General features: G+C 30.7%; 10 protein-coding genes and 2 pseudogenes across 12 annotated transcripts, besides 5 other annotated features; 4 read left to right on the top strand and 8 right to left on the bottom strand.

The window, feature by feature from the left end:
* Positions 1–683: 683 nt before the first annotated feature.
* Positions 684–18,595: a mobile genetic element.
* Positions 1,427–2,326, top strand: TVAGG3_0928280 (uncharacterized protein; the record flags this gene model as incomplete). The annotated part of the gene is made up of 1 exon (XM_051252489.1): positions 1,427–2,326. One exon carries the CDS (start codon positions 1,427–1,429, stop codon positions 2,324–2,326), a length of 900 nt encoding a protein of 299 aa, XP_051078063.1.
* TVAGG3_0928270 lies at positions 4,522–5,723 on the top strand (annotated as a pseudogene). The gene has a single exon. A coding segment is annotated over exon 1 (1,202 nt).
* Positions 6,430–7,107, top strand: TVAGG3_0928260 (organellar and viral DNA polymerase type B; the record flags this gene model as incomplete). The annotated part of the gene is made up of 1 exon (XM_051252488.1): positions 6,430–7,107. A coding segment is annotated over one exon (678 nt), but the record flags the coding sequence as incomplete, so codon positions are not given.
* Positions 7,957–9,384, bottom strand: TVAGG3_0928250 (uncharacterized protein; the record flags this gene model as incomplete). The annotated part of the gene is made up of 1 exon (XM_051252487.1): positions 7,957–9,384. One exon carries the CDS (start codon positions 9,382–9,384, stop codon positions 7,957–7,959), a length of 1,428 nt encoding a protein of 475 aa, XP_051078061.1.
* On the bottom strand, positions 9,384–10,290 carry TVAGG3_0928240 (Prim-pol domain family; the record flags this gene model as incomplete). The annotated part of the gene is made up of 1 exon (XM_051252486.1): positions 9,384–10,290. A coding segment is annotated over one exon (907 nt), but the record flags the coding sequence as incomplete, so codon positions are not given.
* Positions 11,988–12,251, bottom strand: TVAGG3_0928230 (uncharacterized protein; the record flags this gene model as incomplete). Its single annotated transcript, XM_051252485.1, has 1 exon — positions 11,988–12,251. One exon carries the CDS (start codon positions 12,249–12,251, stop codon positions 11,988–11,990), a length of 264 nt encoding a protein of 87 aa, XP_051078059.1.
* TVAGG3_0928220 lies at positions 14,172–15,330 on the bottom strand (annotated as a pseudogene). Its single transcript has one exon. A coding segment is annotated over exon 1 (1,159 nt).
* On the bottom strand, positions 16,298–17,377 carry TVAGG3_0928210 (uncharacterized protein; the record flags this gene model as incomplete). The annotated part of the gene is made up of 1 exon (XM_051252484.1): positions 16,298–17,377. A coding segment is annotated over one exon (1,080 nt), but the record flags the coding sequence as incomplete, so codon positions are not given.
* On the bottom strand, positions 17,976–18,578 carry TVAGG3_0928200 (uncharacterized protein; the record flags this gene model as incomplete). Its single annotated transcript, XM_051252483.1, has 1 exon — positions 17,976–18,578. The coding sequence occupies one exon, from the start codon at positions 18,576–18,578 to the stop codon at positions 17,976–17,978; it is 603 nt and encodes a 200-aa protein (XP_051078057.1).
* Positions 18,596–19,111: 516 nt separating the features above from the next.
* TVAGG3_0928180 (ribonuclease inhibitor domain-containing protein) lies at positions 19,112–20,218 on the bottom strand (the record flags this gene model as incomplete). The annotated part of the gene is made up of 1 exon (XM_001304979.1): positions 19,112–20,218. One exon carries the CDS (start codon positions 20,216–20,218, stop codon positions 19,112–19,114), a length of 1,107 nt encoding a protein of 368 aa, XP_001304980.1.
* Positions 20,219–20,725: 507 nt separating this feature from the next.
* Positions 20,726–21,509: a mobile genetic element.
* A 708-nt stretch (positions 21,510–22,217) lies between these two features.
* Positions 22,218–22,279: a mobile genetic element.
* Positions 22,280–22,307: 28 nt separating this feature from the next.
* Positions 22,308–23,328: a mobile genetic element.
* Positions 23,329–23,509: 181 nt separating this feature from the next.
* Positions 23,510–23,854, top strand: TVAGG3_0928140 (membrane-spanning 4-domains subfamily A MS4A -related family; the record flags this gene model as incomplete). The annotated part of the gene is made up of 1 exon (XM_001304978.1): positions 23,510–23,854. One exon carries the CDS (start codon positions 23,510–23,512, stop codon positions 23,852–23,854), a length of 345 nt encoding a protein of 114 aa, XP_001304979.1.
* An 807-nt stretch (positions 23,855–24,661) lies between these two features.
* Positions 24,662–24,868: a mobile genetic element.
* Positions 24,869–25,025: 157 nt separating this feature from the next.
* Positions 25,026–25,319, bottom strand: TVAGG3_0928120 (uncharacterized protein; the record flags this gene model as incomplete). The annotated part of the gene is made up of 1 exon (XM_051252482.1): positions 25,026–25,319. One exon carries the CDS (start codon positions 25,317–25,319, stop codon positions 25,026–25,028), a length of 294 nt encoding a protein of 97 aa, XP_051078056.1.
* Positions 25,320–25,401: the final 82 nt, after the last annotated feature.

Here is a 25,401-nt window from a genome sequence, read left to right as displayed (position 1 = left end):
CAAAGAATGCAATGCAAAGAACAGTTTTAGAAAATCCAATGCTTCGAGGTCTTCAGGTCACTATAGATTCCAGAAACTTCCCCGATCAAGCGATGACCACAGTGGGTGACATATTCTTTACACGTATGCTTCAAGCTTCTGATTTAGATGGAGTGAATGAATGCACAGAAGAATACGAGGACTCATTAACTAGACCACTGAATGCAGATGATGGCACGCCATTAGCTAGAACATGGAAAGACCAAACTTCATTCTTATGCACTATTCCAGTTCAACGTAATGGAGCGGGTATATTCTTTGATGGATTAGAAACTTTCAACTCACAAGTTACAGTACAAGTGAAAGCTTATCCAATCATTCAGGGTGAAAATGACACTTACTGTTCAAAGGTGACAAATCCTCCTCAGGTTTGGTTTACTAGGACAACATATTGGACATGGACACCGGATGAAGGTTTGAAATATCATCCAACAGGTACACCATCACAGTATAGAAGTTCATATGATGAAATATTGATGAATAGAAATGTTTAAAATTATAAATTTATTTTTGATTAAATGGATTTAAATTCATCCACCCCTTATGAAGAATTAGCGGGAGTATATAATACATACGTAGATGATATGATTAATGAAGCATTGAGTGATAATAGAAATGCTCTATCTAAGGAAAAATTAATGAAAATTCCATATTCTGAATGTTACTTAAATTCAATCACTGCAGCAATTGGTAAACAAAATAAAGGTAAAACATTAACGATATTAAAACAAATTATCATTATTGCTAACACTTCCCCCTATTCACATGTGTTAATTTATATCAACCGTTCAGGTTCACCTTCAGATGATACATTTGAATCTTTAAAGCATTTAATCAAAATTCCAATTATTTATTTATCACAAGAAGAAGCAGAAGATTATTTAAAAAACTTTTTAATGTATAAAGAATTATATAATACAATCAAGAAGCAAGGATTAGAGGATAAAATTATTGATAAACAACGGGATGAATTATTTGAAACACTTTCTATTTCAAATTTTGATAAAGAATTTTTGCATTCACTAATTTTTCTAGATGATGCCGTGAAATCAAAACTAATAACTAATGAGAAATCATATTTTAATCAATTATTAACTCAATGCCGACATATTCAATGTTCATTCTTTATGGCTGTTCAATATTTCAAAGCATTAAGCACAAACATTAAATCAAACCTGTCCACCCTTTTCATTTTCAGTGGTTTTAGTCGTCAACAGTTGAACGTTATGCTTTATCAAGTGAATTTACCAATGAGCATTAATGAACTTTACACACAATATCAACAATTAGGTGAACATGGAAAAAATAATAGTTGATTTAAATAAAGGAGGTGTTAAATTTGATTAACTTTTTATAATTAATTTTTATTTTTTATTTATAATTAAACATGACAGAAATTGCAAATCTTCTACAGGTTCCATTAAAACAAGGAACAAACAAAAAGGGTGCATATAATAGAACTATGAAAGTTCCAGACGGAATGAAAGAATTAGTCCACATTGTTGCCGGTCTTCAAAAGGATGTTAAACAAATGAGAAACGTTTTAACATTACCAGAAGCTCAAGCATATGCCAAACGTCAAGGTCCAAATTGGGAAGCACACGAAGCAGACATTACGGGTCCAAATGGAAAACCTGATGGTATAAATGAAGTTTTCGTTACTGATGGTCAAGGAAATATTAAAGTCATAAATGGTTACAAATTAACTATAACTGATTATCCTAAACGTAAAGCATATAATGAACGTTATCCTATGCAATTTGATGAAAATGGAAAAGCTGTTAAACAATACATTGGAGAAGGTGAAAATGGTCCAATTAATTCATACCGTTATAATCCATATTCTTATTTCAATGAAGAATTAAATGCTATTGAAGAGGGACCGGATGGATTACCACGATATTCTAACCAGTTTGATGGTCAATATGCAAATATTAGACCCGAAATTTCAGCTAAGAAATTCTTTAAAGTTGCTTTATTCGATCCGGTGTTCAATGAACAGAAAGAAGCAATGAAAGCAGAATTTAAACCAATTCAAGTGGCAAGAATTTCTTCATCTTCACTTTCAGAAGCGTTCAAGGAATTGATAAAGAAACCACTTTATTCTCAACGAGGTTTAACTTATGATTTAGTTAAGGAATCAGATAAAAGAAAATTTGAGAAATCAGTTGATTATAAGAATGCATGTAATGAAATGATTAAAGATATTGTAAATGATAAAATAAGACTGGGAGAAACTCAAATCATTATCAATAACATAATTGGTGCAGTTACAAAGAAAGTATAAGCAAACAAGGATGAACCTTGGGATATTACCGTAACAACTAAATAAAACTTTAAATATATTTTTCTTTTTTTTATTCAATTATAAATGAGAAGACGTTTCACAAGTCAAAAGAACACTAACGCAAAAGCAGAGATTACGGTTGGTTATAACGTAAATGATGATAAATCACGAATTATTCAAAATGTTAAAGTTAATGTTAGCCCTGAATTAACAAGGTCAGCAACTCAACCAAATTTATTAACTCGTGACTTACCAAGAAAGAGGAGGAGCAAAATAAAGAAGATGGAGACCCAATCATTTTATCTGAACCTGGTAAAGAACCTGTTGAAATTCCCACTTATCCAACATACCCCCACCTCTTTCATCAAACATCGAGAACCCATATAAAATAGACATTAATTCTGAATTAATGAAAAATTTACCGTGATATAATAATTAATAATTATGATTCAATAATAAATTTAATTGACCAATCCGGTTTAATTATTTTACCTTGATGAATCATTAATTCACATTATCGCTATTCTTTGTGATGTTCAAGATTCAGACGTTAAGATTCAATTTTTCATAGATGATGAGGTTTCATGCTGCGGAACAGTTGAAAAAATAAATCCTATAAAGGATATTAGCACAATTAAGATATCAAAGAACGGAACAACAACTGAACTACATTTAAATTATAATAACATATACAATAAAATAGTTGATGAATATAAAATATCACTTGAAAAATTCTTTGTTAAGGCTATTTAATATTCAAGCATTAACATTATCGAATAATAATCCTTTGAATCATAATCAATAATAATTGACCTTTCACCAGTTTCTATCGTTTGTTTTATTTCTTTTTGTTTCCCACTATCCGGATCGGTCATTGTAATTTTTTGTTATAGTATCAGCTTTATCTTTAACTTCAATCTTTTTTCCATCAGGATATTTAAACCAAAATTCCAAAAATTCGATATTGTCAATCTGTTCATATTTTAATCTATCAATTACATTTTTAATACCATCTGAAAATCTTATGAAATGGTCATTATATGGGTTTTGATTGAACTAAATTTGAATGAAGTGAAATATAACCTGATGATGAATATGACATCGACTCATATTTTCTGAAAACACTAAAATTTATAACATGAATGAATTTCTTATTCGTTGAATTTATGAATTCTTGAGGTAATCTTATTTTAGTTTTATTTATCACTGGAAAATAACGCTTTACCATATTTTTAATCGTAATAAAAATGTCAATTATCAATATTATTCGAATAATAACTGTGAATTAAATTTAACAGTTAGCGGAATTTATAATGTTACTCTCGTTTCTGTGAGTGGTAAATTTAATCCCATTCTTTTAGACCCTTCAGATTATATATCATTTATTAAAGATGACCTTGAAAAAACGTATGATATGTATATAAATAATGTGATAGCGAAATGGGATATTAACACGATTTTAAGTTATTTAAATGAATCATTTATCGTATGGTATGAAGAAAATTTTAAATCAAAACCCAATAAACTTTTTGAACTTGATGAAATAAATAACCTTATTAAATTCTCACTGAAAATTAAATTTTGTACTCCTCATCTTCGTTCATTGTTGGGGATATTAAATTTTGAAAAAGATGTTGGGGATTTTTGTATTCTGACACTGGTTCCAATTTCATTTTTAATCAAATGTGATAAAGTTAATACCCCAATGAAATTTTCACATCAAACATTAGACCCTAACTCTTACCCATCAATACAAAACATTTTATCCATCAACTTAAACACATTTTCTTTATCATATCCGTATTCAATTATCCGGGAAATCATTTATTCTTCATTCAAAAGATTTATCAAATATTAAATTTAGAATAACTGACCTATTTGATTGTGATTTAGAATTCATGAATGAAATATTATGGCAATTTCAAATAGAGAAAATAGCTGATGAGATAACGGATTAAATATTTATTTTTAAATCGTAATAAATGATTAAACAACAGCAACCACAACAACTTAAGGCACAAAGCACCCAGGTCCCTCAGACCATTACATACGCCATATATGCATATAATTCAAAGACGGCAGAACAAACACAAAGGTTGAAATATGGAGATTTGGAGATAGTATTGAAAAATGAGCGTTTCGAATTCGTTTGCAAAGGTGGTGCAGTGATATCAAATATAAAAGAAATTTTATTTATGAATTCAAAAATTAAAGGAATAACGGATGATATAACATCAATTCCACCAGAAGAACAAAGATATTACGCATTAAATGCATTTCCTAAAGTTTTGAAGATTGGAAGATTTAATTTAAATGAGGAATTCATAAAAGGTTTCCTAAATGACATAATGAAGAAAGCAGATAAGGAATATGTCAACAGTGAGTTAGAGAAGAAAGCAGATAAGGATTGTGTGGCTAGTGCGTTAGACCTTAAAGCAGATAAGGAATATGTTAATGAAAAAGATAATGAAATTAAAGAAAGGGTTGAAAGGTATCATGAATGGGCATCAAAGATTTTAAAAACTAAAGCTGATACAGGGTGGGTTTCAGGATGTTTAGACCTTAAAGCAGATAAAACATATGTCAACAGTGAGTTAATGAAGAAGGCAGATAAAACATATGTCAACAGTGAGTTAGACCTTAAAGCGGATAAGGAATATGTCAACAGTGAGTTAGACCTTAAAGCGGATAAGGAATATGTCAGCAGTGAGTTAGAGAAGAAAGCAGATAAGGAATATGTCAACGAAAAAGATAATGAAATTAAAGAAAGGGTTGAAAGGTATCATGAATGGGCATCAAAGATTTTAAAAACTAAAGCTGATACAGGGTGGGTTTCAGGATGTTTAGACCTTAAAGCAGATAAAACATATGTCAACAGTGAGTTAGAGAAGAAAGCAGATAATGAATATGTCAACGAAATATACCAAAGTTTGATAGGAACAACTGAAAATATTGAAACTATTGTTGGTGACTTTTCTGTCAATGAAGAAAATAAATATTTTAGATGGCAGTTTGTACAGTCCTTAAGAAATGGTATGCGGTGTAAACTCATTCCGAAAAATAACAATGAAATGTATGTAAGCTATATAAAGAATAATGGTACACAAGTTAAAGTTCCATTAGACAACAACTGTTACTTAAACTTATATGGAGACGAACAAAAGAAATATTTAAGAGTTTATGAAATGACAGATATGACATTGCCTCACACAGCTCCAGCACCATATTATTATGACTATGGAGATGACGTCAGAACACCACATGTAGATGAACAAAAGTTAACATTATATTTAGATTATTATAGATATAAAAGATATAATGCAATAGAAAAAACAAGAATAGTATATTATTTATAGATCAAAAATAAATATTATAGTCAAGATTTTACCTACCCTGAAAACATAAGTATATTATAAAAATATTCCGACACAAACCAGAAGAAACCTGAAATAGTTGCACTATATTTTAAGTTCAAAATAGACAATCCTATATTATCTCATATGTTTGATTTAATGAACCCAGTAGGTTCTATTTATACATCTATGGATGCAAGAGGTCCTCAAGCAATGTTTGGTGTTGGTGCATGGGAACAAATAGTCGACAAGTTTTTGTATTGTGCAAACTCTTCAAAGGAAATGGGTGGAAGTAAAACGATTACAGGTGAAAATTTACCTGCACACAGTCACTACATAGATTTAAGTACATCTCAAGCAGGTTGGCATAAGCATAGATATTGGGATTGGTCAGGAATGACAAAAGGTAAAGGATATGATGTTAAAGACGACGTTAAGTTTGCTATAAATTGTTACTGGAGTGACACTCAGGGAGAAGGAAACCATACACATTTCGTTTCAGGATATACACAAACAACGGGACAAGGTAAAGACTACATGCCACCTTACATGACAGTTTACGCATGGTATAGAGTTCAATGAATCATTTATTTTTATCATAAATTTACACCAAAAATAATGTTTAGGTGAAGAGGTGAGATCTCACCCGTTTTTTCACCTCTTTTTTCACCCTCACAAATTTTCATGAATTTCCTTAAGATAGAAAAAATAAAGTTAGTTTTATTTATTTTTTTATTTTGTATAAAAGATATGATTTCAACAATCGATACAACAACAATTCAAGCCACAACTACAGCACCAAACTCGCTAGTCATGAATCCTACGTCAATGTTGGTAGAGATGAAAAACTTCATTCCTTCTTCATATACTTTCGAAACAAAAATCCAGAAGATAAAGCAAGAACTGTTAACAAGTAATTTAGACTGTACCGCACAGGATGAAGAAAATGAAGAATATCTTTATGACATGCAGGACCTCATCGACCATTTACCTAAACTACCTGAAATTCAACAACAAAAACTAACCATTCCCGAATTTGACGAAATTGAAGTCAAAGCAACTGACTCAGTAGAAATAAAGAAGTTCATACGAAAGGTAAACTATGAGTTTCCAGGATATCATTGCAACCATAAAGTTATGGACAAAGATTGCGACATGGTTTATAAAAATATTTCTGACCTTTACAAATCCGAAGAATTTAAGACATACGACAACTTTGTTTCATTAATTGCAGAATGTGTATGGCAGATAAGAGATAAAGATAGAAGAGGTAAAGTATGGAATGAACAGATAAAACCAGCAGCTTTTGAGTTAAAGAAAACCATTGACGCCTTAGTTGTTCTAGCTGGTTTTATTTCAATGTATAACGCAAAAACGATGCCGCAATGTTCAAAATGTAAAGCAGCAATGAGGAAATATAACTACTCAGTCAAAGAGATAGAAAGAATGCGAAACGACTATGCAGACTTAAAGAAAGAAGCAGAAAAGCCAGCAGAAGATAAAATGGATATGTTGACATTTCTTAATAAAAACTATCCAACAGCAGAAGATTTCCTTCTGTCTGACGTCAAGAAGAAGTATAAAGAAACTTTCGGTATCGTTAAAACATTCGATGTACTAAAAGAAGAAATAGAAGCTACGAAATTGTTTAGGATTTCAAATATACATCGTACAATTCATGTAATACGCTTGTGAAAAAACAGGTGAGAAAACGGGTGAGAAAACGGGTGAGATCTCACCTCTTCACCTAAACATTATTTTTGCTGAAAAATGACCAAATTTCATGAATTTTCATAAAAGATAAAAATAAAATTAGCGTCAATGGTTTTCTAACTAATGAAATTCATTATTTTTGAAGAACTGAAGGTGCTACCATGTTACCATGATGACGACATGAAATTGTGTCAACAACACGAGAGGAAGGCATTTATTCATTATTTTTGAAGAACTGAAGGTGCTACCATGTTACCGGGTGCTACCAGGTAATTTAATTTCTTTTAAAAATGGTGACAACATGACATTTTGACAACAACATAGGAGGAAGGCAATAATGAATTATTTTTGAAGAACTGAAGGTGCTACCATGTTACCATGATGACGACATGAAATTGTGTCAACAACACGAGAGGAAGGCATTTATTCATTATTTTTGAAGAACTGAAGGTGCTACCATGTTACCAGGTGCTACCAGGTAATTTAATTTCTTTTAAAAATGGTGACAACATGACATTTTGACAACAACATAGGAGGAAGGCAATAATGAATTCAAATCATACTTTATAAAGCTTCATTTACAGGTATTTCATCGTCAGTAAATGAATCCTCATCATCGTTTGGTTCAACTTGTTTATATAATCCTTTCATTTCTTCTTTCAAAACATAACACCATGTTTGTTTACCATCTATTCTTCTATGTTTCCTATCACATTTATCCTTAATACTCATTTGAAAATTCTTGTCTTTCATGTCTGATGGTTTGCAGAATAAAGCATTTTCACACGTCATACCTGCACACAATTCATCATAATGTGTATTTATCCATACATCTAAAGGATTTGTTGATAATTCAATTAAATCTTGTTTGGCTTCAGTCATCGGTATGATTCGTACATTAAATGATAAAAGGTCGTAATTGATAAAATATGTCAGTAAATTATCATAAAATTCCTTTGTGCATGAATCCATTAAATTCTTGAAGTAATCAAATTGACCCTTGAATTTACCATTAACTCTTAAAACTACATATCTTCTGTCTCCAACTTCAATTTTGACAGGGGAAACGTTATTAGTTACGAAAATGAAATTGGCAACGTTTTGAGCGGTTCTTCTGGGTTGATTCTTTTCATTAATTCTAATCTCATTATCCGTTATAATTGATTTCAAAGCGTTGAAGTTTGCGAGTCTGTCTTCACCAACATTCTTGAGTTCATTAAGTACAAGAAACATTTTATTTTCAACTACTGAATTGAAATTACCCGTTAACTCACTTATTTCAGTAATGTTTTTACATGAATAACCAGCGAGGAGTTCAGAAATAATGTCTGTGAATCTGTTTTTACCTGTTCCCTGAAGTCCTTTCAAAATAATTGCTGTTTCATTCTTGATTCCAGGATGTTGAATCATTGATGCAATCCAGCCGAGAAGGTATTTATACACTTCATCGTTATTATCACAAATGGCTTCTTTAATGAAATCCATAAACATCTCAATTTTTGAGTAATCAGGCTTTTCGAGAATGTTGTATTTATAACCCTGAAACGTTGAGAAAACATCGGGGGAATCAGATTTAAAGCAAACACCCTTAACGGTTAATGAAGATAATTGATTTAATAGTACATCCCATGCTGTTATTGTTTTACCTTCTTCATTAAATAATTTAATCATTTTAAGTGACTCTTTCATGTTTGATTGAAGAACGAATGATATTTGATTCATTTTGTCGTGGATATTATAGTCCTTTTGAATGAAATATTTATTTCCACAATCTATAAAACGGATTACACGTGATAAATCCTCAATTACTTCAGAACTGTTTTTATACTGATGATTTTCAGCCTTGCGTCTAATATCTGTTATCAAAAACGAGTCATCAAGTTTTATATCAAATGTTATTTTTGGCTTACGTAATAAAGGTAAAACATATTCATCATAATATTCCTTTTGATATAGTTTTAGAATCTTCACCAAAACAAATGGAGAAGTCATTAAATGTGCATATCTATTACGTGCATTTTCAAAATTACTTTTTGCATTTTCAGTTAAATTGCAGAAGTTATAAACGTTGTCGTATGCTTCATTAATTAAATGATTAGGTAACGAATTAATAGCTTGAAACAGTGTGAATAATGTTATTTCTTTTTCTAAATTCATGTTTCCACCGTCATTATGTACTTCAAAATCACAGATGCCATCAACTATGCTCTGAGCTAGTTTATCGTCAATGTTTACATCTTTGTTTTCATTGACGATGGTCTTTATTTCTTCATTCTTCTGTTCAACTCTTACCTTAATATTCAAATCATTTAATATATCATTCACTGTTCTAGTTAATGTTGAATCATAACTTCCACGAATGAATGAGTATGTATTGATTGGTTCTGTTGCATTCTTGCGAACTCTTGAATCAGCCATAACTACTAAAGAACGTTTTGAATCATCAATAGAAGTCATTATGTCAATATCATAATCATTGCAGGAATAACATTTAATCATTCTGTTCGAAACTGCATAGAAGAAATTAGTGTTGCAATAAATGTGAAGACCTCCTGAAGCGGTTTTAACGATAACATCTTTATCCGAAAGTTTTGATAGAATGTCTTTTCTAACCATTTCTTTAAGTTCATCATTGTACGATTTATTGATATCAACATCTATAATCGTTAAATTCGAAATTTTATTTACTAATAAAGCCATACCAGTTTTCCTTCCTCTTCCTCCATCATGTTTGAGGTAGTTATGTAAATCAATCTTGTTTTCACCAATTCTTTCGTTGAGGGTTTTAGTTTCTGCCATAACTAATTCCTCAGCTAATTCCTCAACTAATTCCTCAACTAATGAATCAACTTTTTCATCAGAAACGATATAGTTGCTGTTGTTGTTTGTTGCTGTCATTTATATAGGAATAAAAAATAAAAAATAAAAAATAATTTTAAAACTAACTTTATTTTTGGACTACATCAAATTTCATCCCTGTTGTCAAAATGTCATGTTGTCACCATTTTTAAAAGAAATTAAATTACCTGGTAGCACCTGGTAACATGGTAGCACCTTCAGTTCTTCAAAAATAATGAATAAATTCCTTCCTCTCGTGTTGTTGACACAATTTCATGTCGTCATCATGGTAACATGGTAGCACCTTCAGTTCTTCAAAAATAATTCATTATTGCCTTCCTCCTATGTTGTTGTCAAAATGTCATGTTGTCACATTTTTAAAAGAAATTAAATTACCTGGTGACCGGTAACATGGTAGCACCTTCAGTTCTTCAAAAATAATGAATTTCATTAGTTAGAAAACCAACGCTAATTTTATTTTTATATCTTTTTTTGTTTTGTATGTAAAGACAGTAATGACAAACATTGAGTTTGAAACAGTTAGAAAGATAGACGATGACACCAAAGTGGTTAGAATAGGTGATTTAAACGTAAGATACTCAAAGAAATACAACAAATATTCTTTGTCAGACATTATATCTCCATCTGAAAAGAAAACAAACGACTGGGTTAGAAATGCTTCAACTCAGAAAATTTTGACAAGAAATCCTGAGCTTATGATATCAGTAGCATTTCATGGAACAAGAGCATATCTTATAGACAAAAGTCTTATACCAATAGTTTTGTTATGGTTAGACCCAGTTGTTGGATATAACTTCATAACATATGGTTCATTCGATACGGAACGTTGCAGTGAAGGCTTACTTTACATCGTTCAGAAACCGAAGGACTTCAACACAAAAAGATATAAGATAGGAAGGACATATAATATAACTCAAAGATATGACAGTACAGTCAATAGAGTCAAGGTTGTGTTTGTTAATGATATGAGAGCTGCTGAAACAGAACTGCTTGAAGTTTTTGAGAAAATGTATGGTGCTCCCAAAAGGTAAAGAAACGTTTGAAGTAGATGAGATAGATAAAGCTATAAAATTATTTGACGAAGTTGCTGAAAAATACATGTAAAGCGTTTATTTTTGTCTTTTGTGAAAGTCAGAAAATAAAGTTAGTTTTATTTATTTTGTATGTAAAGACAGTAATGTCAACATCAGAGAACACAACAACTACTATCGTTCATGAAGCCATTAATGAAGAATACGAGTACATACAGTATAACAAACAACTTCGCCTCATTCGTTCGGTCAAAGATGACATGTACCAAATGCAAAGTATAATGAATGCTCTTCGTTCTACAAAGCAAGAGGTGAGAAAAGAGGTGAGATCTCACCTCTTCACCTAAACATTATTTTTGGGTCATTTACACTCATTACGATGAAGTCATGACAAATCATTTTCCATGTTGTCTCATTTTTTCAGAGAAGTTGAATGACCTGGGAGCACATGGTAACATGGTGTTATGATTTGAATTAATTATTGAATAACCTGAAAACCATTAACGATAAAATAACTGATAACAAAATTTTATTTTTATCATAAATGGATACCCCACAAGCTCAAAATTTACCACGAATCATAACAAGGGAGGAAACGATAAAAATGCTGCGAGAACTTGCTAAAAATAACAAACCACTAAAACTGAGAAAATGTGGTTATGCAGTAATGATGGAAAGAGAGATGTTGTCAAAGAAAAATAAAAATTAATTTTGGATTGAGTTTAAAAATTCATCTTTATTAAATTCATCTCTTCCAATCAATTTATTTATTCTATTAAATTCTTTTATTTTTGCTTCACTTAGTTTAAGGATTGAACGGTAAGTTTCTAATTTTTCGATTATTTCTTTATCGTTTTCAACCTCACCGCATTGTGGCTTCTTTTTGTAATAGCATATTTTTGATTTAATTCTGTTTAGTTTCTTTTTATATTCATCGTCTGGACTCTTGACTGCTTCGTTGTCACTCATTTCTTACGAAATAAAAAAAATTAAATATTATTTAAATATAATGGAGTAATAAAATAAATCGGAATTTCTATTAATTTATTGTCAACTTCAACTAATGCATTGCCGTTAATATATCTAACAAATTCAGCTATTGTGTCAAATCTTCGTCTTCTTTTTGTCATTGATTTATCAGTTTTTCCATAATCGAGATGAATCAAAACTTTATCCCCTTGTTTAAAATTCATGAGCCCCGAATTAATTTGTTCACGTTTAACATCATTCAACCTTTCCATTTGCTTTCTAATATATTCCCATTCTTTTGAAATATCATTTTTCATTTCCACGGTTTCATGTTTATAGTTCTATGCCATGTATTATTGTAATAATATACTAACTGTTGTATGATGGAGTCATGATTTCCATCCCAGTATATCTGACCGTTAACCCCTAACGCATCTCTAAGAGTTCTCATTACCGCATCAACTATTTTATTATGAAACGTATATGGAGAGGATGAAAAGTAAAAATTAATTTGTGGGAAATAATGAGTCATAGTTGCCTGAAATCCTTTATCACTATCACCCCTGATATTATCTACTCTTTCATGATCTAGTAAGTATTGAATAGCTCTTCTTGTTTCCTGTTCTGTTTTCCCTTTCACTGGAATGCAATATAAATATCTGGTGTTAATGTTAATGGCAAATAAATAAGTAACGTTTCCTTTTGAATATTCTAAATGATCGATTTCGTATGAATATGGATATGGTGCAAATGAAGGGCGACCAAATTTTTCCTTTAACGGTTGAATTTTCGGGTCAATTGGTTTATTTAATATCTTGAAACCCTTTTTAAAATCTTTTTGCTTCTTTAATGTTTGAAATGGATATAATAAAGTGAATGATGAAGGATTAACTGGAGGAGGTGGTTTTGGTATTGCAGGTACAGTCGTTGGAGGTTTTGGTGTTGCAGGTACAGTCGTTGGAGGTTTGGTGTTGCAAGTGGTTTAATTTTATCCGCTTTGATTTTGGATGATGAAGTTTTGGAATTCATTCCCCTTCATTAATTCTGGATGTATTCTATTCATTTGTTTTAAATATGCTGTATATAAAGGTTTGATATACTTTCCGCTTCGAGTTTATGTTGAAGGATGAATTCCAAAAGTTGATCTTTATTTAAAAGTTGGGCTGAATGTGGTTTAACTAATGAATCATAAATTAAAGCTTGTGCATCATTTTTGGTCTGAAGGACCCGGGCGTTTTGTTTCTTTGTTTTTTGTGGCTCAGGATTATATAATTTATATAATTCATCAATATCTTCTTCTGTTAATACTTCATTTTTGAAATCTTTCAAATGTTTAAGTTGTGATTTAGTTTTTTCCTTTGTATATTCATTATTTTTAATTTTATCTTTAATTTTAGAAATTATTTCATCATGATATTTCAAAAATTCATTATCATAATATGAATAATAATAATCCATATCATCATCCGTTATATTTTCATCATATTTTTGGAGATATGCTTTTAAATCATAATAACTAAGAAAATTTTGATCACGTACTAAATCATCAATTAAATTTTCTAAATCTACGTTATCCATTTATATAAAAATAAAATAAATGTTTTAAGGGTGCCCACCTCTTTGATCAAGAATCAAAACCATCATTCAACGGTTCCTTTTGTCTCTTCTGTGGCATTTCATTAAATAAACGGCATACAACATCCATTTTCACAACATACAGCCTTAGTGTGTGCTCCTGTTAATGCAGTCTTACCGATTGTTAAGCGAGTCATTGACCCGTTTTTAAGTTGTAAATTAATATTCTGACCATCAAATATCACTTTATCATTTATTATATCCAAATAATTTTTAGGTGTTAATTGTTTATTTTGTCGTAAACTAACTCCTTTCATTTTTTGTGCAATCTTTTTAAAATCACTTCCATCAATTGAACCGTTGAATGATGTATAACACTTGGGGCATAAAGCAACCATGTTATCACCTTGTTTCTCAATTGCTAAACCCAATAACTTCTTCTCATGTGCTTTTTCTTCAGCTTTATTCTTTAATTTAGGTTTAAATTTCTCATCAAAACAAAAGAAATCAAAAGGTGCGAATTTGTAAATGTTTTTATCATAAAATTGTTTATCAGTAACAATTGCTTGAAATGCTTGAGTGTTAGGAAGATTTGGTCGCCAGCGATTGCCCAATAAGATGAATCAGTATCACCTTCAATGAAATGAAAACGATTAACATTCATGCATTTATACATAAAATCATAAATGAAAACCAAATACCAGTATTTAGCATTATCTAAAGTGAAGAATGCCTCTTGTAAACATGTTTCACATCTATAAAATCTATCTTTAAGCATCACTTGATACGTATCTTCACCTATTTCTCTTATGTTTTTAAACTTATTTGACATACATGCAACGCGTGCCTTCTGTGCATTCATTATTTTAGTCTTTGCGTAATTTTGTGTATTCATTGCATCGTAACCATATGATCCATTAAGTGAAATCTTGCAAAATAAACTTTTTCCTTTATTTCCTTCTAATTCAGCCTTTTGTCTTTCGTTCATAAATTTGTTCGCAAATTCATTAAAACAAGTGTTTTTAGTAAATGTTAAAATTGATTGAATGTCATCGATGATAAAATGAAATCTGTCTATTAGATACCAAAGATAATAAGAAGAAAATGGTTGATATTGGTTGTGTGTTGATGCTAACTGAGTTAATTTTCTCTGTTTCTGGTCAACCGGTAAATTGTTTGATTTCATGTAATTATACATAAAACTGCCAATTGTTTTTTCATCTGTGATAATATCTAAGTTTCTTATTATCGGTAAAAAGTTTATGTAATCATTAATGTATTTTTCATCAATGTGACCCTTTACTTCAGCCACGAATAAAGTATTTTTCTTCTTAATTATTCCCAGTGCTTTTGCTTTCTTTGTTGCTGTATCACAAATGATAACACCATTCAATCTTCCCGGCATATACATTTTATGGTCAGTATATTGAATGAAATCATGAGGATTAGATGAAAATGATGAAGGATATAATGAATTAAAGTCAACTCCAACGAAATGAGTCATAATGTTGGTGGTGTCCTCATTTGATACAGTTTTAGTTTCTGGATTATATGAAAGTTTATTAATGTGCGTGATTCCTTTAAGATTTACTCTATGTTGAACATTTGATAAACCACCAGTAATTCCATTACGGAGAATGTGATAAGCTTCAACTGAATCTAAAGTCATTGGTAAATTATTTTTTAATGCATAATTTCTTAAATTGATTCTTAAACGTTGAACATCTTCATCTTTATTTGATTTTACGACATTGCAATAACAACACATTAACTGACAATTTTCTTTGGTATGTGGTTTTTCATTATCGATTCTATCCAATGTTGGTTTATTTGCATATGTAAACGCTTTACCACACATTTTGCATTTAGATGAAAGGATTAAATCGTGATAGTATTGAAAATCATCCGTTGAAACATTATTTTTAGTATCTCTTTTCGCCTTTTCATCTTGTTTCTTATATGAATCAATTTTATATTTCCAATACTTTTTTGTTAATTCAAAACTTGATTCTTTTCTCTTCTGGATATTTTTCATTAGGATTAAAGTCTTTATATGCTAAAGCGTAACGAATCATTGAAGCATTCGATGATAAAGAAAGATTATGAAGCATGTCAATTTTATAAACAAATGTTTCTTCGATAATTTTATCAATTGGGTCAATCATAATTTCAACGTCTTTATTGCAATAATGAATAAAATATTCTAATCTATTCTCAAAATTTTTAGCATCATTGAGATATATTTGATAATCTATCTGATATAGTTTCTTGAGTTAATGCTGAATAAAATGAATCTTGAGTGAATGGTTCCACTTTATATAATTCTTCTTCGTAATTTCCCATGTGATGAATTGATAAGGGAAAAAGGATTTAACACGTGTTTTATTGTTTCCGAAATCTTGAGTGAATTGGTCTAATGTCCCACCCGCTATATAATTTCTGATGTCAATAAATCTTAATTCATATGGAACGTTTGTTTTCTTTACAATGATTTGCTTAAATTGTGAAGATGAACCCAGCATTGATTTTATTTTCCATTTTGCAGTGTTTAAATCATGAAGAATTAAATTTAAATCAAACTTTCCCGAATTAAAACCTATGATATTCACTTTATTGAATTCCTCATCTAGAAGTTCTTTAAATGCTTCCTTCTGTTTTTCATTTAATGTTTGAGACAAAGTCCCCGCCGTTTGGTCCGTTTGCGACTTCATTAATTCTTCATATTGTTCAATATTTGATTTAGCAACTAATGAACAGGTTGAAAATAAAAATTCAATCCAATCAGAAATAAAAGAATCACTTGATGTTAAGCAAAAATTCCTCGTATATGTTTTATCGTTTAATTTAACCGTTGATGATACCATGAATGGTTTTAAGTAAGCGTTCAAAGTTGCACACTCAGAAAGTTGAAGTTCTTCTTTAGTCTCTAATGTTTCGAAGTCAAAAGTAATATAATATCTTGTCGGTTGATAATATTCCTGCAAATTATGAGCTAATAACCACTGATATATCTTCTGTTTCGTAATATGTGGTGCATATGGTTGCTGTGTCTTTTGCAACTGAACGTCTTGAATTAATCTTCCATTATTTTCTTTACATTTCTCACAATGTTTTAAAAATCTTTTTTGGTTTTTCCTTTCTGGATCATCACGGATAGAATATACTTCTTCTTTGCAAAAGGGGCAAACTCTATAGCCGGTGAGTGCTTCAACGTCTGTTATTCTGTCAGCGTGAAGTTTTCCACATGGACTCTGTGTTAATAAAATATTTACTGTTTCAAATTCTGGATCTATCATTATTGATTCCACTAATGGAAAGTCTACCTTGTTAATGTCTACGTCTTCTGGTTGAGGGTCACAATAATAAAAATCAATATTAACGTTTAACATTCTTGCTAATCTCTCACTTTCTGATGAAATATCAAACCCTTCATATGCATCTATGGCTTCATTTAAATAACTTCTACGAGTTTTAGGATTAACACCATCAGGAATGTTATAGAAGCGTTTAAATAACCTTCTACCTTCTGCTCTAATTTGATTATCATTCATTTTAGCTGTTCCGTTTTTGTTCATTTATGTAAGAATAAAAAATAAATAAAAATAAAGTTTATTTTTTTAAAGTCCGAGACTCAGAGGGTCCAGGGCTAAAGCCCATAAAATGAATTAAGAACACATAAATTTTTATCATCTGCGACGTGACGAATACATTTTAATTTACTCAAGAATGTGTACCCTGATACATTAAATCTAATTCCTGTCTTATTTAATTTCACAACTTTGAAAAGGAATGTATGAATAGCTATAAAATGATGAGAAGATGTTTTATGGGTTGCTTCCATTTTTTCTGAAATAAATGAATAAATATAATGCTTATACGTTTTCATATCTTTTATATTCTTAATAACGAATGGTATAGACCTTTCCACTTCGTCTTCCTTCGGTGCTGTTCTTTCATATGAAACATTATTGGTATCTTCAATAATGAAACCACAATCACACAAAATTTTATATGTACCAATTGTTTCTTTTGATATTTTATCTAACAAATCAAAAACTTTATCAACACCTGTACATTTATTTAAATAATAATTTGTGTAAATATCATGGTCTTCTTTCTTAATCGTATTTGTTGCATATGTTACATTTTTCAGTGTTTTTTGAATTTTTCAGAATCAAGAGGAGGTGAAAGTAATATACATGGATAATCTCCATCGTCAATAAATTGTAACTTATGTTTATGAATAAATTTAGTACCTTCTTCTGAAAGTGTTTCGTCAATATCACCATCTAATAAATTTTGTGTTGATTCTAAGACATAATTTTTATATCTTTCTTCATGAGATTTCTGAACTGCTGATTCTGAAGCTGGGATATTCATTAAACCCTCTACTTCATTTTCATTATATTTTTCAACTTCTCTTAATTCCTTAATTTTTTCATCTATTTCATCTCTTATTTTTTCCAGTCTTTCAATTTCATCGTATTCATCATCTTTAATTCGTTCTTCATAATATTCAGGGAAAACATCAGGTTCTTTAGGTTTTTCTTTTTTAGATGTGGGATATAAGAAATTTATAACATCATCTTTATTCATTTTTCCATCATAATCAAACTCATTTAAAAACTCCGCGAATTTTTGACAATTTCTAAAATAATATTTATCAACCTCATAACCTGCCTCCTCTAATATATCCTTTATTTCCTCATTTGTGAATCCTAATTTTTTAACGTCGTTAGTCTTGACACTCATTTCATACAAAATAAAAATTCTTTATCATTATATTTATACCTCATTAATGAAAATAGATGATTTAACAAAAAGAATAGAAATTATTGAAGAGCGAATAAATCAAATTATTGATTTCATAAATCATGACTCGTTGAGCCCGGGTCCTTAAAGCCCATCACTGAGTTCAAGGTTATATTCATCAAATATTTCATTATTCAATGCAACTTCTGCTAAAGTATTCATAAACACCTTTTTATATCTTATTTACATCTAACATGCACCAATTTATTTTATAACTTTATTAATACTAAATTTTATTTCATTAAAATTAAAAATTCATAAGTTATATATTAATTTAATAAATTATATTATCATTTATAATAAAATTTTATAAAATATATTCTTTTTATTAATGGTAATATAGGAATTGTAGGAATAAAAACTTTTTATAAATTATTCATAAATTTTTAAAATCTGCTATTCGGAAGTATGTTCAAAAATCATTCAATTATGTGAGAATTCTTACGATTACAAAAAAAGTCACACACCCCACATCATATACTACTGAGAAGTTTTGTTTTTGGAAGACGGTTCTGATATATCATCAAGCTAGATGATGTGTTGTTAATATAAAGGTATTGTAAATTTTTCAAACCTGTCATATCTGGAAAATTAATAATTTCATTCGAATTCAAAATAATAGTAGATAAGCTAGAAATAAGTTGTATGTCTTGAAGGAACTTAAACTCGCTCGATTTGAACTCAATCTTGTTTACATTTTTCGAAATTCTTCCTGAATTGAGAAATGTTCCTAATAAATCAAGTTTTTTGCAACAAACAGTTATTTCTGTTAGCTTTAAGATACCGCCAAATGCATTATTATTGAGAGTGATTAATCTTTCTGGTAAAGTTATTGAAGTTAAGCCTAAACATCTTTCAAACGCGTTGTACCCAATCATTTTAAGGCTCTTTGGTAATTCTAATGTTTTAATACTCTTACAATAGTAAAAGGCGAAGTCGTTTATTTCTTGAAGGTTCTCTGAAAATTTAATTGTTGCTAAATTATAGCACTCTTGAAAACAATATTGGCCAATCTTTGTAATTGAATCTGGCATTGTTATTGATGTAAGACCTGTACCAGACTCAAACATATAGTCACCCAAAAATGTTAATCCATCTTCAAATATTACTGTTTTGATATCTTGAACATTTTGAAATATATGTTGGCCTATTTTTGTTAGAGACTTGGGAATTGTTAATGATTTGATAACATAGCAATCTTCGAAGGCATTATCACCAATAGTTTTTAATGAATTTGAGAATTTTATAGTTGTTAATAGTCTGCATCCTTTAAATGCATAATTTCCAATAGATATTAATGAGTCAGGAAATATCAATTCCTTTAATATTTCTAAACCTTCAAAAGCGGAGTTTCCAATTGTTTGTAAGCGTTGATTAAACTCAATTGTTTGTACCTTATCACATTTCTCAAAGGCATGATCTATGATTGAAGTCACTTCCGATGAAATTATCACTTTTGTATATGTTCCGCATTTATTCTTTTCAGTTGACCAATCATTAGTGTATGTTTGAGTTGGAGATGCATCAATACATCCCTGATCTAGCTTTGATCTATAAAGAAGCGATGCCAGAATGAGCATTAATCAAAAATGGGTTAAAAAATCAATAAGATTGATATTTCATCTGAAATTTATAATCTCAAATGATTATAAGCATTTTATTAAATAAAATTAGGCTGATATTTTTTGATAAGGTATCAATTTTATCAATTTTTTATCGTGATGTTATTGATTACATCAACTGTTAAAACTTGGTGAATAAATAAAGAAAACTATCGTGATATAATTATTTTTTTGTTGTAATGAAATAGAACTGAATCTGCTCATTCTCAAAATTGAATACAGCAAAACCTGAAATTCTGACATAATAATATATGACTTCATGACGAAAATTCATATCCTTGTATATAATCATATAGAATAAACCGTGAAATTCATCTTTTTAATGTATAGACAGGACAAAAGCATATATCGTTTACTAAAAATACATTATTATAGAAACCAAGCCTATAAGGCACTATATTGCATAAAGTCATGGTGTATCAAGTAGAAATAATGAACTTCAAATGAGTATTTAATATCGGAAATGTTATAGACCGAAAATAGATTTTTTCGGTTTTCTCTTCAAATAATTGAAAGAATGATACAATTATAGGTTTATTATATTATATAGCATATAATCATGCTATAGCCGAAAATTATAAGTTTTGAGAAGATTGAATATAACACAAATAAATTTGAATGTAAGTTAAATTGCTTGTTGTTTTTAATAGCTATTTAATGAGAAATCCAATATTGCAAAATTCAAATTGAATGATTGAAAGAACAGAAAAAGTCATTCTTTTCAATTTCGAATATGTTTCATTGTATTTATAATTATATGGCAAATAAGATATTTAAACTTGATTTTTGAAGGAAAATTCACAAAATTGAATAAATTCAAATAATTTTTATTCAAAAATAAACTAGTTATTTGAGTTTAATACTAATTATCTATTCAAACTACAAAGTTTGTAATTTAAAATATTTTATGAGATCAGATTGAATTAATTCAAGGTTCTTTTCAATTAATATTAATGACCATATTACGCATTTTCGAACATTCTAAACCAAATATATAAAAATGGGAGACAAATGTTAAATTTGCTAGACATGGGGGAGTTGTCTGCAAAGTTTTAGCTCTTATCTCTAACAAAAAATTAATTTTTAAAAAAATGACCGAATACGTTTCACAGCGAGAAAAAAATAAAAGGCAAGATAGAATTTTCTAGACATAAAGAAGTTGTTTACCGAGTTTTAGCTCTTATCTCTAACAAAAAATTAATTTTTAAAAAAATGGCCGAATACGTTTCACAGCGAGAAAAAAATAAAACTGTACACTGATTTTAATTTTCATTTCCAGTCACTTTACTTATTATTTTTTCTTTTTTTCATTTTAATTATAAATTATTTCATAATACGTTTATTTACGTTACCATTTTCTTTATTCTTTTGAATTCCATACTAGACACTTATAGAATATTTTGATTGTTAACGTACTTCATTAGAATGAATCCTTACAAAGGGTATGTCGATCGAATTTACCTAATTGGTATTTCCAATCAGATTGAAGAAGGTAAAATGACATGGGAAGAAGCTTGCACCCATGTTCCCATCGCCCCAACCCTTCAATCAAATGATTTCAAATATTTAGATGTTTCAAAATCTTTTTTACAAAATCAATTTAGCTTACAGAATATCCCATTGCCTAAAGGCAAGAAAGGTCGTAGGGTCAATCCCTACGACCAAATCAAAGCTCTTGCTGTGATACATGACCACTGGGCCTTTCCCTATGGTCAAACAAAACAATGGAAACGTTTGAAATTACAACAAATTGATGTATCTTATAGAGAAGTACGCAGATACTTCAAAGAAAATCATTTCACCAAGATGCGATTAGAGCATGCCGGGCCAGAAACAGCAGTAAGATATTGGGCGCTTTCCCCCAATCTTATCTGGCACGCAGATGTTCATTATTTTAGGGGTGTTCGTGGCCAGTATATTTATGGCATAATCGACGATTTTAGCCGCAAAGCCCTAGTGTTATATACAAAAACGATAAAAATGGTTTGACAGAAAAGTGACAACTTTACGTGTCAAAAACAGAAAAAGTGACATTTTATTCGTAATATTAAAATGAATCATCATAATCTTCTTCATAAGGGTCTTCATAATCTTCTTGATATTCTTCTTCATAATTTACTTCGTATTCTTCTTCTTCATTACTATCTTCTTCTATTTCAACCGGATTCGCCTTATTTTCTTCTTCTTCAACTTCCTCGCCTTCTTTTTCCCATTCATCTTCTTCGATTCCTTGGAGCTCTGGCATCTCATTGGCCATAAGTGAACCTGGAAGAAAATCTTGAGAGACTCCATCCACAATCCATTTTGCCGGCATTCCCCTCTTCCAAATTGGAAGTTTCTTCCACATTTCAGATGGGCTATAGTGAATTTGTTTTCCATTCACATAATGAGTTGGTAATGCTAGATGAGGTTTAGCATTATAGTACTCAACCCATTGTTGAATCTTTGCCCATGACAACTCTCTGCTCTCTATGTTAGGCCACAAGCGCTCGATTTTCCCATTTTGGTATGGGCAATGGGGGACAATATATACATTATTGATCCCCCGAACCCTCATAGCCTTTAGGAACTCGCCTTTATTCTCGCCGCCATTATCGGACCAAATTGTATGTGGTGGTCCATAACGGGCTATTGCTCTCTTAATTACTTTCACTGTTTGGCTAGCATGTTTTGACGAAAGATGCTGCCATTCTATGATGAGCCTTGTGCAGTCATCAATCACAGCATAAAGAATCTGACTTCTCTTTTTGCCAAGAAAGTGGATATCAACGTGCCATATTTGGTTAGGAAAGGCAGCTAAGTATCTTGTCTTTCCTTTTGGCCGATAGGGTCCCCTTGGACGTGCCAAGCCTAGCTCTCTAAAAGCTCTTTCTACCATATGTCTTGAGGGGGGATGTGGAAGAGGGTTTGTAAGATATTTAATGTTCCTCAGCTCAGATGGAAATGATAATGGAGACTCTTCAATCATAAGTCCGGAAGGAATTGTGGAAGAAATTTGATTCAGGGGCTTAAAACGTTCAATAGCGGAGAACCATGCTTGGGTAGGCGTTGGCTGTGGAACAATACCCGTCTTCATGTCCAAAAATGCCTCAAAATGAGATTTGGCATATTCGATATCTTTATTTATTTGGTTATAGGCGGAGATTATTCCAAGATGGCCATGCTGCTCAATTAGGTTTCTAATAGTTACCTTAAGATCTTTTGGTACATTAACTTTGGGTCTCCCGCGCTTAAGGGGAATAGACACAGATGGGTGAGGCTGAGGCTGAGTATTGGCAGAGAGCTGTTGCTGTGGGGGAGTGTTGGCAGAGAGTTGTTGCTGTGCCGAGGTGTTGGCAGAGAGCTGGCGTTGTGTCTGGGTGTTGGCAGAGAGTTGTTGCTGTGGAAGAGAGTTGGCCGAGAGCTGGAGTTGTGGGGGAGTGCTGGCAGAGAGTTGTGGCTGTGGGGGAGTGTTGGTACTGCTGGCTAATGAAAGCTGGCGTTGAAGAGGAGCGTTGGCAGAGAGCTGGCGTTGTGGCGGGGTGTTGGCAGAAAGTGGGCTTTGTAGAGGAGCGTTGGCTGTTGAGAGCTGTTGCTGTGGAACAGAGTTGGTAGTGCTGGCTGATGAAAGCTGGCGTTGTAGAGGAGTGCTGGCTGATGAGGGTTCTTCCTGTATACGAGAGTCGTTTGAACTTTGTAATATCAAATAATCGGTAAGGAGAGTGTCATCTCTGTGTTTCAAAATGGATGAACACTATCTCATACCGAAATGGCTCACCAAAAAGGTGACATTTTTGGCGCCAATAATTTGATTTTTCTGATTCTTTCTATTTAGATATATTTATTTAATATTCATATTCCTTTATATTGCCTCATATTATTTCCCATTTTTAATCATATTATACAAATCTTTAATAATTTTTAATGTTTTGAGCTTCAAAATCTTGTTCTAACTATTTTCATTCATATATCCTAGAAAAAATTAAAAAGTTTTTTAGAAATAAAAATGTTTGTATGTAAAGTATTGAAAATATTCTAGATGAGAAGACATTCTCCAGAAGAGATTGATATTTATTGGCTTTGTGAAGCCATCACAAAATCAAATAATGGAGTTAAGTTAACTGATATTTGCGCGAAAGCTAAAATAAATCATGAAGGCAGAGTTATATATAATCATACTATCTTAAAGTATTCCTAGAAATTTCCAAAATTAACCGAAATATAACTGTACAGAATTACTATTTTCGAGATAAAATTCATATGGAAATACTAATTCATAACGCTTTATGTTATATAAAATTTAATTTATAAAAATTTCAAAATAAATCAAATTTAACACAATGAATATAACTGCAATCGAGATTTTTGACGATTGATTCTTACGAGAAGTTTTCCAAACTTTGAGTTAATGTCTTGACATTAACTCAAAGTTTGGAAGTCTAATAAGGGGAATTGTAGGCTATGAGGTACTGATTATATATCAGTGCCTCATAGCCTGCAATTCCCATTAGAAATCGGAGAAACTTTGTCCGCATAACTTATGATGCGGACAAAGTTTCTCCCATTTCTACTTAGAATGAAAGGGCAAGAGGTATATAGGTACAGTATATATCTCTTGCCCTTTCCTTCTTACCTAAAGACTTCCAATCTTATTTTTTTCCCAATTTTTCCCCTAAATTTAAATCTTATATAATATAAATAAAATGCATAATATCAATCACAAAAATTAATGTTTATTATTTTAATTAAAATTGCCGCGCAATTTAAGGTTTTCTGTCACTTTTTGTTAGCCATTTCGGTATGAAACAAAAATGGATGAACACTCGTAGAGTCGATTATTATATTTAATGTAGAAAGTAGTAAACTCTTGAAGTTTGTATGTATGATGTAAGTACTCTTCAATAGTAATTAGTCTATTACATAAGAGAGCTTTGTAAAATGTTATCTTGTTAATTGATGAACGAATAGTGTTGTTGACTAATGGAACATTTGTGAGAACAATGGCTAACGGTGTGCGCCTTTGAATCTGTGCTAGAGCTGTTTCAAGCCAAGCTGAATCAACTAAGGTGTACAAATTCATTTTAAACAAATTTGAAATGAAATAATTTGTGAGAATTTGAGAATAATTTAATTATTTCAGAAGTCTATATTGAAAAAATATT

This window comes from Trichomonas vaginalis, chromosome I (assembly GCF_026262505.1).
Source record: "Trichomonas vaginalis G3 chromosome I, whole genome shotgun sequence".
In the NCBI taxonomy this organism is placed as follows: Eukaryota; Parabasalia; order Trichomonadida; family Trichomonadidae; genus Trichomonas; species Trichomonas vaginalis.
Note: the sequence above shows the minus strand (reverse complement) of the source record. Positions and strands in the feature narration are given on the sequence as shown.